Source organism: Pinus tabuliformis, chromosome Q (assembly GCF_031772625.1).
Source record: "Pinus tabuliformis cultivar Carrire ecotype Pingquan chromosome Q, CPIR1, whole genome shotgun sequence".
Taxonomy (NCBI): domain Eukaryota; kingdom Viridiplantae; phylum Streptophyta; class Pinopsida; order Pinales; family Pinaceae; genus Pinus; species Pinus tabuliformis.
Genome location: NC_142296.1, coordinates 710,499,386 through 710,514,104, shown reverse-complemented (window position 1 = coordinate 710,514,104; position 14,719 = coordinate 710,499,386). Strand labels below are relative to the sequence as shown.

General features: G+C 39.6%; 1 protein-coding gene across 1 annotated transcript; it reads right to left on the bottom strand.

The window, feature by feature from the left end:
* Positions 1 to 10,654: 10,654 nt before the first annotated feature.
* LOC149221518 (uncharacterized) lies at positions 10,655 to 14,455 on the bottom strand. The gene is made up of 4 exons (XM_089387401.1): positions 14,001 to 14,455; positions 12,265 to 13,622; positions 11,330 to 11,973; positions 10,655 to 10,975 (listed from the first exon to the last, which is right to left on the bottom strand). The coding sequence occupies exons 1-4, from the start codon at positions 14,453 to 14,455 to the stop codon at positions 10,655 to 10,657; spliced, it is 2,778 nt and encodes a 925-aa protein (XP_089243527.1).
* Between the last annotated feature and the right edge of the window lie 264 nt (positions 14,456 to 14,719).

The window sequence follows — 14,719 nt, the reverse complement described above, 5'->3', positions numbered from 1 at the left end:
TGCCACCTTGTTTTGTGGTGGTGTGCAGGTCGTTCCTGGGGAATGCTTCTCCACGACCTTGTCCTTGGCATTCTTCGCAAGTTTGGGGAAAAACTGGGTAGGATCTCTCCATGGCTGTATCTTTTCTTTACTTGCACTTTCTTTAGTTGGGTATAACCCTCGGGGTTTCACTTTCTTCGTGTGTTTGTATGGTTTCGTGGGTTTTCATACCCTCACTGTTTGACTAGTCTGGGCCTGCAAATCGTTGTTTTTGGTGTTCGTGGGTTTCGAAACCCTCTACTATTTTTGGGTTAAATAAATGTATAATGAACTGTTAAGTTTGGATATGTAACAAATGCACAGGTGTGCTTGAATATTGAATGTAAATGTACCTGGTTTTTTTGTTGAGAAAAGTTGTATTGTTTTTGATGGATTTGCCTTGTCTGATCCCTAGTCTGAGATGCCTTCAGTCACAAGATTTTGTCAATGTCATTCAGCTTATTAATGAACTATTTCACTATTTTGCTTTTTAACACAATGTCTAAAACATTGATGCACAGGAAAAGAAAAATTGTCTTGCTTCCTTAATGACAGGTTCTGGATTCATTTGCTTTCACAGATATTTCAAGAAAAATTGTAATTTCAAGCTCTATGTCCTTTCTTCTCTCTGGATGGCAGCCTCCTCAATGAGGATCTGGTTTTTCTCTTTTAATGTCTTACTAACAGTTTCTTACAATTGAGGAAGTGTTCCTCAGTTACCTTTTAGTTATTTTAACAGATTCTTTAAACATACTCTTAACTAATCCTATTTTACTTGCTTGCTTAATTTTTAAAGAACAATGGTTGTGTCGGCCTTAATTTAAGTAAAACAAAAATAAAACAGAATTCGAAATGTTTTTCTTTCTTTATAGCAAAAATAAAAAACCATTTCCAAGCTGTCGTCTTTTCTGTCGAATGCTCCTGCATCATAGACCAAAAAATGGAAAGGGTCCGCATGCACATTCCGTGTGTCAACATGCAACATTTTTTTTATTTTAAGTTTTACTTAATTTAATATTTCTCTTAATTTAACTCTTTCTTATTTTATTCCTTTTTACTTTTTGTTAACTTTACTTATTCTTACTATTTTTATAGTTTACTTTTACATATAGTTATTTAGAACTCCAGTTTATTATTTACTATTTTACTTATTTATTATTATTATATTCTCTTCATTATTTATTATTTATTTGTTATTATTATCTTTTCTTTATTATTTACTATTCTTTTTTTATGAGAGAAAAACTGAACTTTTTATTAAGCCAATAAAAAGTTACAGTTGTAGATGCATTAAGCATTCTTGAAAACTGTGAGTCCATAATGAAGCAGAAAAAACACAACGATACTGAGTAGAAGCAAAAAAACATAAGTGCTACTCAGAATCCACAAGCAAAAAACCATAAGTCCATATCTGGGCCTCCCCATTATTGGAGAAAACGACCCTTACATAAAAACTATTTTTTTAAGAACAATTGTAGCCATTATATCCACAGATAAATAAAAGTACCAGTGGTGTCAAAATATCAAAAACCAGTGGAACTAATATGAAGCATCAAAAAAGATAAAGTAAAATGTAATTGTCAGAGCTCAATGGAAATATGCATGGATCATCTATTGTAAGGTTGTTGATCTAACACACGGATCCTCCCCTCCTCCAAATTTATATGTGTCAATCGCCCAAAACTATTGCAAACCCTCCTTAGAAAGGAGGTTTGCCTCTGTGTTCTGCTCCCTGTATATGTGGCAAACCAATATAGAATCAAAACCCATTTTAAGTTGTAATATTTCTTCTATGAGTGGAATCAAAATGTGATTTTGACATCTTTGAACTTCATTAAACCAGTTTATAACATTTAAAGAGTCACCGAAAATTTGAATTGAATCAATCCCAATTTGTTGAAGCCAGCACAATAAATATTTCAATGATTGGAGTTCTGCGAAGTTGTTTGATCCCAAACCAAGACCAACTAAAGATTTTAATAGTTTGTGTTCATTAATGTGTATTACCAACCCCGCCCCACATCTGTTCTGAGCATCAGAGGCACCATCGAAATATTCCCAAGGGATATGAGGTCTGATTTGTTCTTCTCTAATGATCTGAGGAGTCTGACTTGGAGAAGGCAAGGGTATTAAAGCAAAAATAGAGGCACACTCTGCCGCAATAGGTGAAGGTGATGAAGGGGTGTCCTGAAAAATGCCTTTGTTTCTTGCCAACCAAATGCCCCATGTGATGATTAGAGGAATATTTCTCAAGTTTTCATCATGTGCTGAGTTCCACCAATTTTTCCAAGCTTCCAAAATACTTACCCCATTCTAGATAAGTCTAACCCCTAGTAAACTCAGCGTGGCCTCCCAAATTTTGATAATGAAAGGACAACTTAAGAACAAATGGAAAACTAATTCTTCTGAATTTTTGCATAATATACACCAACCAGGCCCATGTTTGTTCCTTTTCTACAGGTTGTCCCATGTGGGCACTTTATTCTTAAGGAGGCACCAGAAGAACAGTCTTGACTTCACTGGGCATTTCAATTTCCAAAGTGGTTTACACCACCAAGTCTGCACCCCCTAAGCTCTCCTAACCATTTGATAACTATAGCCATATTTTGGAGAGTATTGACCTGTAGGTGCATGAACCCATCGAAGTGCATCTAGATGATCCCTTATCCTGACATTTGTACGCTGCAATTCTCTGATATAGATCTACCAATCATCTCCCCATTGGGGCTCTAAATGGAGATCTTCAGTAGTTTTCCAGCCCTGATGCTAATTCGTTGATAATTTTTCTTTCACTATCTAATTCAAGAAAATGATACCTTGGTTGTTGAGAAAATCTGTTAGCTCCCTAGGAAGAACATATCCATCACTACATCCCACCCATGGGTCAATACCTACTCTGAGTTTTTCTCCATTCCCTACATGTCAAGCAAGTTTGTCTTCAATAATACCAAAAGAATCTATAGTGGCCTTCCAGATTGCTGATGTGTTTAAGGTTTTCTTATCCATCCTACACATCCATTCATCGATAGGAACTGGGTCAATATATTTCCTTTTCACCATTGCAGTCCACATATTATCCATTGATAATAAGCGCCACCCAAATTTTTCTACCAGAGAAGATGTGAAAGATGGAAGGTCCTTTATTCCCCAACCACCCCATGCCTTTGGGAGGGTTATTTTGTCCCATGCTACCCATGGAAGGACTGCATCCTCCTTCGAACCAACCCATAAAAATTGACCACACAATTTCCTAATCTGGGAGAGAATTCCTTTTGGTACCCAGGTGAGAGTTATCCAGTAAACTAGAATAGCAATTAAAACTGATTTGATTAATACCAGTCTAAAAGCTCTCTAAAGCCGCTTAAATATCCATTGTTTAATATGTTTTCAAATTTTTTCCAACAACCATTTCCAATCATGCTTCTGTAGGAATCTGGCTTGAGATGGAACCCAAAATATTTAAAACTATCCATCATAGGTTTTGCTTCAAAAGGGAGAACCGAGAGTACTCTATTGACCTCAGCCATCGAGAGGCCTTCATGAACTATAGAGGATTTCTGAGCATTGATACACATCCTGGTGGCTTTGAGAAACAAATCAAGAGAATGTTTTAGCTGTTGTATATCACCTCTATATCTGTCACTCGACAAAATTATGTCATCAACAAATAAGAGATGGGTGATATACAAATTTATTTCTACTTTGATTCCTTTAACTTCTCCTCTTCGTTTAGTAGCAAAAATCAATTGAGTTAATCCTTTTTCCGCAATTAAGAAGATTAGCGAAGACAAAGGACACCCGTGTTTGAGCCCTCTCAACTATGGATAAAAGGGGATGCAACACCTGATGAGCCTCGGTATTGCAACAAGAATGTTGCAACTCCCAAGGCTACCGACTTTAATTATCAACCCGGGGTTTGTACAAACTTAAGAGGTATCAGCACTATATGTGCAACATACAATGTGTCCTTCCTTTGTTGTCATGGTGTAACGGAGTGCATGTACTAAAGTCAAATCCTAAATTAATTGCATAAAATGAAATGTTCGAAATGGAACCTTAACCTATTGCAAGAAAGAAAGTACAATGAAAGAAATCTATTCTAATTGCATAAAGATCATGAACTAAATGTAAAAGAAACCTAGCTTAACCCTATTTATCACATGTGATTATTTAAACTAACTGAGCATGGAGTTTGACCTAGGGAGTATTAATTGTTATGTGCATGTGTGAATATAAAAGAACTCTTTTTTAAATATTTTTGCTTCAAATGCTAATATTTTCTTGATCTTTGGCAGGGGAGACAAGTGTGGAGCAAGAGGGTTAAAATGGTCTTGATGGAATGGAGGTCAAGTAAAGGCCTAATCCATGCTTCAATGATTATTTTTCTCAATTTGGGCTCAAAATAGACTTTCCTACGGGATGCTACAGTGATTTCCTACAAGGTCCCCCGATTTACTACACGATGTTATAGATTTACTATACAACATTATAATTCATCAAATAACCAAGCAAATCAAATCCACATTGGATAAGACAAATTTTGTTATTAACTAGGATGTATTAGGTCCCCATTCCAAGTGGAATCACTCAAAAAGACCTTTGTTAACCCATGCTAAAAAATATAAAAACATTACTAGTTGAAAATATAGAAATTCGAGAACTAGTGAGCTAGCAAATCTAAAAAATGCCTAACCTAATAAAGTGAAAATGCAGTGGGATAATCTTTGGTTTTTTTTTCTAATGCAAGTGGAACCAACTCGATTGAAGCTTGTTACAATGCTCTAAAAAATAGCAAAAAAATATTGTTATTTGCCACAAAGGAGTTCCAGAAATCTAGATTTAGGAATAAGAAGACTAATCCAAGCAGCTCAATGATTACTATGAACTTATAAAGCTTTTCCAAGGATGAAAGAATGCTTCTAATTGTGTAAAATAACTTACATCAACCATTTAACTCAATCCTACAACAAGAAATCATTAATACTAAATGCAGAAATAGAAAGAAATAGGAACAAGCGATGCATGTGAATAAGAAGTGAAAAGAAGGAAATAAAATGGTACAAAAGGGCTCCAAGGCTCTTGGGATGGCTAAGCCCAAGGAAAATAAGAGACCTATGAAGGAGAACAAGATTTAGAAGTTGAACATGACACCAATCTTCATTATTTTCATTAATAGAATTACATCCCTACAAGAAAATACAATGGAGCTGCAAAAATACAAGCTCTCTCCACAATAATAGTAATGAAAATCTCTCCCTAGAGGAAAATTCGACTTGGTACTTATAAAAAATTATTAGGAATCATTCCCCATGAAAGGAGGAAGTTTTCCCCACCAAAATCCCTTGATTAGTGGATCTGGTCCCCAATACTAGGAATTTGACTCAAAATGGCAGGGAACACATTCCTAGATTTTCTCAATCATTGGAGTTCCAAAATCTGTGCCATAATTCCATAATATCATGTTGATTTATTAATCATTATTGACCCTCTTGTAGTAGGGAACAAGTCCCTAAATTATCTACTTCTCCAAATCTTCATAATATTCCCAATATTCTCATAATATTCCACAAAGATAAATAATATTAGGCACAAATATGCAATTATTAATAAACCTTCCTAATGACTATATTAAAGTTAAAAATACATTATCTAATGTAGAAAGAGAGGTTTAATGTGTTGAAGGATGGTCATAGGCCTTAATTTATGTTTAATTTAGAGGCATGGGCCTTAATTTATGTCTAATTTAGAGGCCCGTCAGCACCATTGATAAGTACAGAAAAACTCACATTTGATATGCATCCCATGACCCAGTTGATAAAGCCAATACCGAAGCCCAAATGAGTAAGCAAAAGGCACAAATATAACCAGTTGATTTTGTCATAGGCCTTTGAGAGATCAATTTTAACTATGAAACCTTTTCTTTTGCTCCTCTTGATGCTATGCATAGATTCCTGAGCAACCCCTATGGCTTCATGGATCTGTCTGCCATCAAGAAAACCAAATTGTTCCTTAGAAATATTTCTAGAAAGAATTAGTTTCAGTCGGATAGCAATTATTTTGGCAATAATTTTATAGAGACAGTTATAAAGTGAGATGGGCCTGAAGTCCTCAAAATTTGTAGGATCATCTGTTTTAGGGATTAAATCCAGAAAGGTAGAGTTGAAAGGTTCATAAACATAGCCTCTGAGCCTAGATTCCTCCACCACCCCAGTAAGCTCTTCCCCTATAATCTCAAATAAGTGTTGAAATAATTCAATCGTCCAGCCATCAGGTCCTGGATTCTTATCTTTCTGCATTAATTTAATTACCCCTTCGACTTCACCTTTTGAAACAAGAACCATGAGCATATCATTCTCTTCCTCCTTCGCGTATCTAAGGAACAGTTGAGCCACCTGTATGACTTCTACAATTTTAGCTTCTTAGAGTGATCTCTTCCCAGAGTCGCTAGCTCATCAAAATATTTTGTTGTTCCCCCATCTTCGTGTTTCATTTCCCAAATAGTGTTAATATTTTTCCTGCCCTTTGCATAATTTTGAAAGAACTTAGAGTTTTTGTCCCCAACAGCTAGCCAAATAGCTCTTCTTTTGAGCCTCCAATATTCTTCTATGTCATTAAGAATCTTTCTTTTTTAGGTTTCCAACTGTTTTATCCTCTCCTTTTTCTCCTTTGTCTCGTATCCATCCCCCTCCAAGCTTTCCATGGATTCAAGTGCTTCATCAATACGTTTTAACTTAGCTTCTTCCCTAATCTTTTTTTCTTTTTCCCAAATGATTGTTGCCTATTTCATTCTTTTAATATTTTCCATAAAGATTTGAGCTAAAGAAGAACCCTGATCATGGTCCAGAGGCCTCCAAGTGGCTTTGACTAAATTGTTGTAGCTAAGATCTTTGAGCCAGGAAGGATTAAATTTAAAGGGTGAACCAAGCTTCCTACTGGTCCCTTTTAGCTCCAAGATGATAGGAAAGTGGTCTGAATCACCTCCCGATCCAACCCACTGCCTAAAAAATGGAATTTGATTAACAAGGTCCTCCTTCATCAAAAAATGATCCAATCTCTTAGCCACCCTTGCTTCACCCGAGCGCATATTTCTCCAGGTAGGTCTGGATTTGATCATATTTACATCAATAAGCTTGCCCATCATGAGTTTGTTCACAAAGAAATCAGCCAGGGGATCTGCTTGAGCCAAAGGCCCCCATGTCTTAGACATGCCCAACGAAAAATTGAAATCCCCCCATCACCAAATTGGAGGATTTCATGAAATATTTAGAGAACAGGGCATTCCAAAAAGAGGCCCTTTCTTGACACGACTCGTAGATATTGAGGAGGGAGAGCTCTGTGCATAATTCTGAAGAACAAACCTCAGCCCCCAAAACTAGATCCAATCCCTAGGAGTTTAACAACTTAATACTATTATCTCTAAAGCCTAGGGCTAGGCCCCCATATCTTCCATTTGTATCAGTTGTCGAAAAAGACCATCCTAGAAGCAATTTACAAAGAGAATCCATCACAATATCTCCATTCCCAAGGGTTTCTTGAAGCATGATAATGTCAGGACTATAGTTTTTGAATAATTATTTTAAAGCTAGCTTCTTACGGGTGCTAGAAAACCCTCTGCAATTAAAGGAAAGACAATCATTTGGTAACCACCACAGGGGGTTGCACTACTCTAAGCGCCCCTTTGAGGGATAATTGTTTTCCATCGGCTATATCCAATTTTTATTTAGTTGTGCCTTAGATAAGTTTGATTTCCTACCTCGAGTCTTACGAGGCATTGAAGGCTCCTGGAAACCCCCCAACCCTCCTACAGTAGCTAAAGAGAGGTCCCTCTTGTCCCGAGGATGCAGGTTGTAATGATGAATCCCTGAGGATGGAGAAGGGAGGGTAAAACACTCAGGGCCAGATGGGGAAGGCATAGACAAATTGAGAGTTGGAATAGAGGTGATGATATTAACCAAAATGAAAGAAAAACTACAACTATGATATGCTTCAGACTAGAACAGCATGGAAGGACCAAGCCTAGGGAGAACATCTTATAATGAGTGCATAGAATTAGATAATGAGGAGAGGGGATGAGAAAAAATACCCACCGACTAGGGAGGAGGTCTAATGAATTCAACCTCATCCTAAGCCTCCCATTATTGATCGAACTCTAGCATCATTTGGATCCCAGCCCTCGCAATCTGTTCTTCCTAGACATCCATAAGCTCTGGATCCCCATCCTATTATTCCCCAATCTCCACTACTTGTACATTAACCTCCTCTTCGACATATTCTCGGGCTTCATAACTTGACTCACCCCTTCTTCGTCTTCTTCTTTAGAAGCCCAGGGGACAATCATGCACCATATGCCCATGTTTATGGTAGTGATGGCATCAGAAAGGCAGTTTCTCATAATCGATAATCTAGGAATATGAATACCCCTGAAGTTGAAGCTGAATTTTTTCAGCCAAACCCTCTCTTGGATCTAGTCTTACTAGAATTCAGGCCACATTCCTGCTCTTTGTCTCCAAAAAATACATATCAACTTCAAGAAAAATTCCCAATTTGTTACCTATGGCCTTAAAAATGTCCTCCATCTAGAGCTGCGGGGGAAAAGCTGGAAGTTGAACCCAAATAGGTATCTCCTCTAATTTTTCTCTTTGTGCATCAAAAAGGGGAGTCCATTTCTTGAATAATATTGGTAATATCCCGAAGCACCAGTTTTGCTCCAGCACCCATTCCAGAGTCTCACCCTTGTTGAATCTAACCATGAACCATCCCCTTGCCAATGTGATCACTTCTACCTGTATATCCAGAGCCCCACACCATGCCTTAGCAATCCATTCAAATATATACTTTGTCGAATAATGCCTTCCCTTTGCTCTTCCAACCAGAATTAATTCAGAGGCTTCCATAGCCTTATCAATCTGTATGTCAACCCCGAGAACAAGATTTGGGCATTTTTTTTTTCTTGATTACTCTCCCCTTCTTTCTCTTCGAGCTAGTGGTCTGACCATTCTCGGATGATACTGAGTTAGAATGCCCTTCCCGAGCATGGGTCGCTTCCTCAATATTCAGCCCTAATCGATCCTTCATCAACACATTCTGAAAGAAGAACTCCCCAAGATCTATAGACTGCCCCTCCACTTCTGAGCTAAAATTCAGAGTCCTCTCCCCTGCCTCCAGAGAGTCAAGACCCATAACCTCTTCATGCTTGAAACCCTAAAAATATGATGAGGGATCGTGACTTCATTCCTTCACAGGGTCCACAGAAAAATTATGAACTCCTCCTTCCTTCAACGCTCGGTTTTCTGGGACAAAACCCTCCCTTGTCGCACCAACAAGGCTGTGAAATTGATGGGGTTCGTGTGTCTCATCCTCCCTCTGTCTCAGATCTAATTTGCATGCGAGGGTTTTGTTCACTCTTTGGGCCAAGCCCAGTTCATTTGATTGAGGATCCTTAACCAAGCAGGACTTGAGTCCCTCATTCCCCCATAGACCACTTCTTTTGACTATATCTTCCAAGCCTCCCAAAAAATTGACAGATTCTGGAAAAACTGAGGGAGTTTTAGGACTTACCAGAAGATTCGTCGACACTTCTACGTCCAGATCTGTCGATTCCATTGTTTTCGCCTAACCTTCCTAAGTATCAATGTCAGAAACCCAGCATTCCATAGGTGAAGAGATGGGTTTTCCTTCCTCTAGGAACCCTAAACCACCTCCAGAGTTCCAATCTAACACTGTTAATCCCATTTTTCCAACTGGGGATCTAGCTGGAAGTTTTACCTTGTCCAAATTTTGTTGAGTTGGCTCCAAACCCCAAATATATAGGATGTATTTTGGCTCAAGCTCCAGATCGAAATAGTCCCTCGGGCTGACCATTTCCTCTGCCTGACGGTGAAAGTAAAAATGTAACCACTCCTGTAGTTGTTATCCCCTAGTAAAGGCGCGTGCTGTTGAGGATTAACCAAGAAAAATGGTCGAGTAAACTTCCTTCCCTTGAAGCGGCATGGTTTAGACTCCTTTGATTACCAAAAGGTGTCAGTTCCCATGTGCACTTACTGCTATTTATGGGCCAAGTGTTGACCAAGCCCTACCATCAGAAGACATTGATGCAGCGAAGTCTAGATCATTCATTGAAACCCTCATTTCTAGATCATTCGGCATTATTGTTTATTGCTTATTATTGTTTATTATTTATTTACTTATATTTTAATATTATATTATTTTATTTATTTATTTATTTATGATTATTTTTATTATTATTATGGGCGTTACACCCTCCAAAACACCAACTATTTTGTTTGGCCACGAAGAATGAACATCTTATGTTGGCTCTCATAGTCCCTGATAGAAGACAAGTGAAGAATATGGGTGTCTACTGATAACCATTATTGAAATTTGAAATTAAAAAATGACACATTATTTGTATATATGAAATGTTTTTTTTTACTATAACCGTTATTTTTATTTTGGGCGGCAAACAAGCTGCCGCAGGCTCATACAATACAGCAAGTCAGAGAATGATTCTCAGGGTAGCTGTTTAGATATGGATTGTTCGCCCCTCTATCAGAAAACTACCGGTCAGCAAGGTGAACCGAGTCAGAGGTTGAACATTGCGTCTGCTTTGACAAGAAAACCCTCAGAGCTGGATGATTTACTGTAGACCAATATGGAACAACGCGCGGGGGCCAGAGGACTTCCCAGGCAATTCTTGATCGTGCAATACATAAGTGCTACTTGCGGTTGAATGGAAGAAGAAACTGGCTATCCACGACTGCTTTGGTGGCTGCTGTAGCGAAAGAGCTCCAACGCAAGGCCCAATTTTACTTCTCACAGAGAATGCAACCTTTCGGAGGAGAAAAGCTCTGGAAATGCTGAAACAACCTTCAGATTTGAGAACATAGGAAAGGTCAAAACTGGATCTGCGGTGCCATCTTGAAGGACCATTGTGGGCTTTTGAGAAGCAGGTCATCGACTGGAAACAGGGCCGAAGATAGGAAGACAAACATAGAATGAACGCAGGCCTGAGACCACCATTTAAGCAGATTGAATATACAGAGGGTTGAAATCCCGTAGATCAGGGTATTGAGGAGAACAGAGAAAGCCCAAAGAACAGTTAGAAAAGGAAATCCGGCCAGCAGAACCATTAAGGGATGGAGCAGGTGGACTCAATCGAGTTGATCACCAAAGATCTCCGATTGCAGAGGGAGCCTAGGTTGGCCTCCATATCGGCTTGAGAATTAAGATTTCTTAAGATGTGGAAGAAGGAGATCTTTCTGAATTTGGGCAATAATAGCCGGATTTTTTTGATAATAGAGGCTAAATGGACCTGATGGGAGGTCGAGGGATGGATCAACGATTGGATGATGAGTCTAGAATCTCCAAAGACAGAGAGAGATAGGATATTCCTGTTAATCGCCAGCTTCAGCCCCTGCCACAATGCTAGAGCCTCCGCTCTATTGTTGGTTTCAATTCCCAGACCCCAATGAAACCGCAAATCCAGAGCACCTCCAGGACGCAGAAGAACCCCACCACTGCCAGCAATCCCAGGGTTTCCTTTAGAGGCCCCGTCGAAGAATAAACTGTGATCATCCAGAGCCGATCTCCACTTAATAAACTCCAGTTCCTCCAGCCTAATCTCCCAGTTGGCATGGGCAAATGCAGGGGGGATGGACCTTTCCTTCAAATTTGGAACCAGACCTTTTAGCCATTGCTCCTCCTCTTTGACCAGGCTCGTTTCATTCCTTGGGGAAGTATTGGCTTCCAAAGCCTCGCCCAGTAAAGCTTTGATTTTAGAGATAACTCTTATAGAAGTGTTGCTTTCTCCTCGGAAAATTCTATTATTCCTTTCCAACCACAGCTTCCAGCAGATGAATTTAGGGATCCACATCCAGCTTGTTTTAAGAAGGCTTTTTTTTTTAAGGCAGAAGGGAGATAAACTGGCCCAATTTCGAAGCAGAGAGGGAATGCTATCTGGGAGATCAAGGTTAGCAGGGCCTAACATCAGAACTCCCCTCCAGACTACTTGAGCAAAGGGACATAGCAGCAGCAGATGATTGACAGTTTCTTCGTTGGACAAGCAAAGGGAACATCTGGAAGGCCCTTCCATCCCTCGTCTACGCAAATTATCTCTGGTGAGAATGCTTTGGTGTGCAACAGTCCAACAGAAGAAGTCAATTTTGGGGAGAGAGGGGAAATCCCATATAAATTTCCATTGAGCTGGATTAGGAGGAGCATAAGGGACAGCCATAATTCTTTTATAACCTTCGGCAGCAGTGTAAGAGCCGGAGAGTGAGCCCCAACCTCTTTTGTCCTTAGAAGTGGCCTTTGATGGAGATTTTCCTTGAAGCAGATCTAATAGCAAAGAAGCTTCCCCCTGCAGCATAATGGGGACCTCCCCCAGATTCCAACAATCCCAGGTTCTATCAGGAGCTTCCTTCCAGTTCGAAATATCCCACAGAGTATGCAGATTGCAGGACTGAAGCCAGCCTTTGATATTTGCAAGACCTTCCACTTGGTTCAATGGTTGATCACCCAATATCGAGTCTTCCCAGATTTTGATTTTTCTCCCATTACCAGGGATCCAATAAAGATATTGGATGAATTGCTCCCTAGCAGAACTGCAGAGATTGAAGATCGGAGAGCCTTTTGAAGATCTTGGAGGCTTATCCAAACATCTCAAGCGTTGCCCTTGGAAGTATTTCTTCCAAATGACTCTTTTACTCCAGCTAGAGTTTCCAGAGACTAAATTCCAAAGGATCTTGGAACCCAAAGCTAGATTTTGAGCAGCCAAGTTACGCAGATGGAGGCCTCCTTCCAGAAGTGGTCTCTTGAGAGTTTCCCAATTCACTAAATGAATCCTTCTGTCATTGTTATTCCCGCCTTCCCACAGGAATCTTCTCAACAGACTGTCCATTTTGCTGAGAAAGGTTTTGGGGGCCAAGAGAACAGAGTTTTGATATAGGGGCATACTTATAAGGACCGATTTCATAAGGATGACTTTCCCTGCATTATTCAGCCAAGAGGCACCCCAAGCTTGGATTCTAATCTTTATCTTATCGAGCAGAGGCAGCCAATGAGCAACTTTAGGTTTAGTTTTGAATATTGGGATCCCGAGGTATTTAAATGACTCCCAATTTCGAATTCCATCCATTTCTAAAAGCCTTGCAATATCTGACAGCTCCTTGATCGAGCAATTCCAGCCATAGATAGAGCATTTACGATAGTTGATTTTGCTGCCCGAGATCAACCTGTAAATGTCCAGCTCCTTCTTGAAGGATCTGGCAGAAATTATGCTGGCTCCTCCGAGCAACAAGGTGTCATCGGCGAACTGGGCATGGTTAATGTCTTTCACCTTGTGAGTAGTTCTGAGGCCAGGCAGGATTTGAATCTGCTGATTGTGTTCGAGTTGGAAACTAAGCACCGAGGCCTGAACAGCATAGAGAAGTGGAGACAAGGGACAACCTTGTCTAAGGCCCCTAGAGGCTTGGAAGAAGTCAGTAGATCGGCCATTGACCAGCGGCGCGATCCATGGAGAGGCAATACAGGCTTTCACCCAGTTTATGAAGTCTGTTGAAAAGCCTAACTTCTTCATCACGGTGAACAAAAAATCATGTCTCACCCTATCAAAAGCGTTAGCCAGATCGAGCTTAATCACCATACCTTTCTCTTTTCTTTGGCAGCTAGAGTGAACTGCTTCTTGCACCAGCACAATGTTGTCCAATATCTTTCTTCCTTTTATGAATCCGCCTTGATTTTTAGGGATGATGTCTGGCAATATGTTTTTAAGCCTGTTGGCAATAATTTTGGAGACCAGCTTATAACTGGAATTGCACAGGGATATGGGCCTAAATCTGCTAAAGTCTGAGGCTCCTTTTTCTTTTGGGATCAAGGCGAGAAAGGCCGAATTGATGCCACCGCCCAACTTAGCACAGTTCTGGGACTTTCTGACCATTCTCAATAAATCTTTTTTTATTGTTGACCAGCAAGTCAAAAGAAACCTGACAGAGAACCCATCTGGACCTGGGGCTTTATCAGGTTCCATGTTGTCCAGAACTTTCTTAAGCTCGTCCATGTTGATCAGAGCTGTCAACATGGCATTATCCGAATCATGAACGCACTTGGGGATTAATTCAATCGGATAGGCATGAGGATCAATGGCTGGTTCTTCAGGAGCCGAATAAAGATCTTGGAAGTAGGAGAAAGCAGCTCTCTTAATGCCCTCAAAGTCCTTAATCACAGTGTTTTGGAATTGGATCTCAGAGACTGATTTGAAATTCTTACGGGCTTCGGCTTGCTTATGAAAGAAGCTGGTGTTTCTATCTCCAGACTGCAACCATAGGTTCCTAGACTTCTGACGCCAAAATTCTTCCTCCTCCCTGCTGGATTTGTGAACCTCTTTTTGAAGCTTGACTTCTTTTTGGAGAAGGCTTTGAGATACAGGACTATTCTCCATATTTAATTGGTGAGCAGCAAGACTGTTTAGACTATTCTCCATATTCACATTTTTTAGAGGCTTTATTTCCCTTTAAATACAAGCTATCCTCCATAGGAATTACGCATTGGAATAGAGACTTGGAGAGCTTGTGAAGAGGCTAAGCTTTGGCCTTGAGCTTGCTTATGAGTTGGAGATTGAATTTGTTAAGTGCTACAATTGTTCTAAAGAGAACAAGCATTGTAATTTCGTCTTGATTTTTCGGATTAATACAAAATAGATAGT

Excerpts from the sequence above, each read along its gene's own strand:
- LOC149221518 (XM_089387401.1), bottom strand. The coding sequence starts at position 14,455 with ATGGAGAATAGTCCTGTATCTCAAAGCCTTCTCCAAAAAGAAGTCAAG. Across the intron at positions 13,623-14,000 it reads CCAGATGGGTTCTCTGTCAG|GGTGAGACATGATTTTTTGT; the intron begins GTTTCTTTTGAC and ends CGCTTTTGATAG. Across the intron at positions 11,974-12,264 it reads CTCTTACACTGCTGCCGAAG|ATAGCATTCCCTCTCTGCTT; the intron begins GTTATAAAAGAA and ends TTGATCTCCCAG.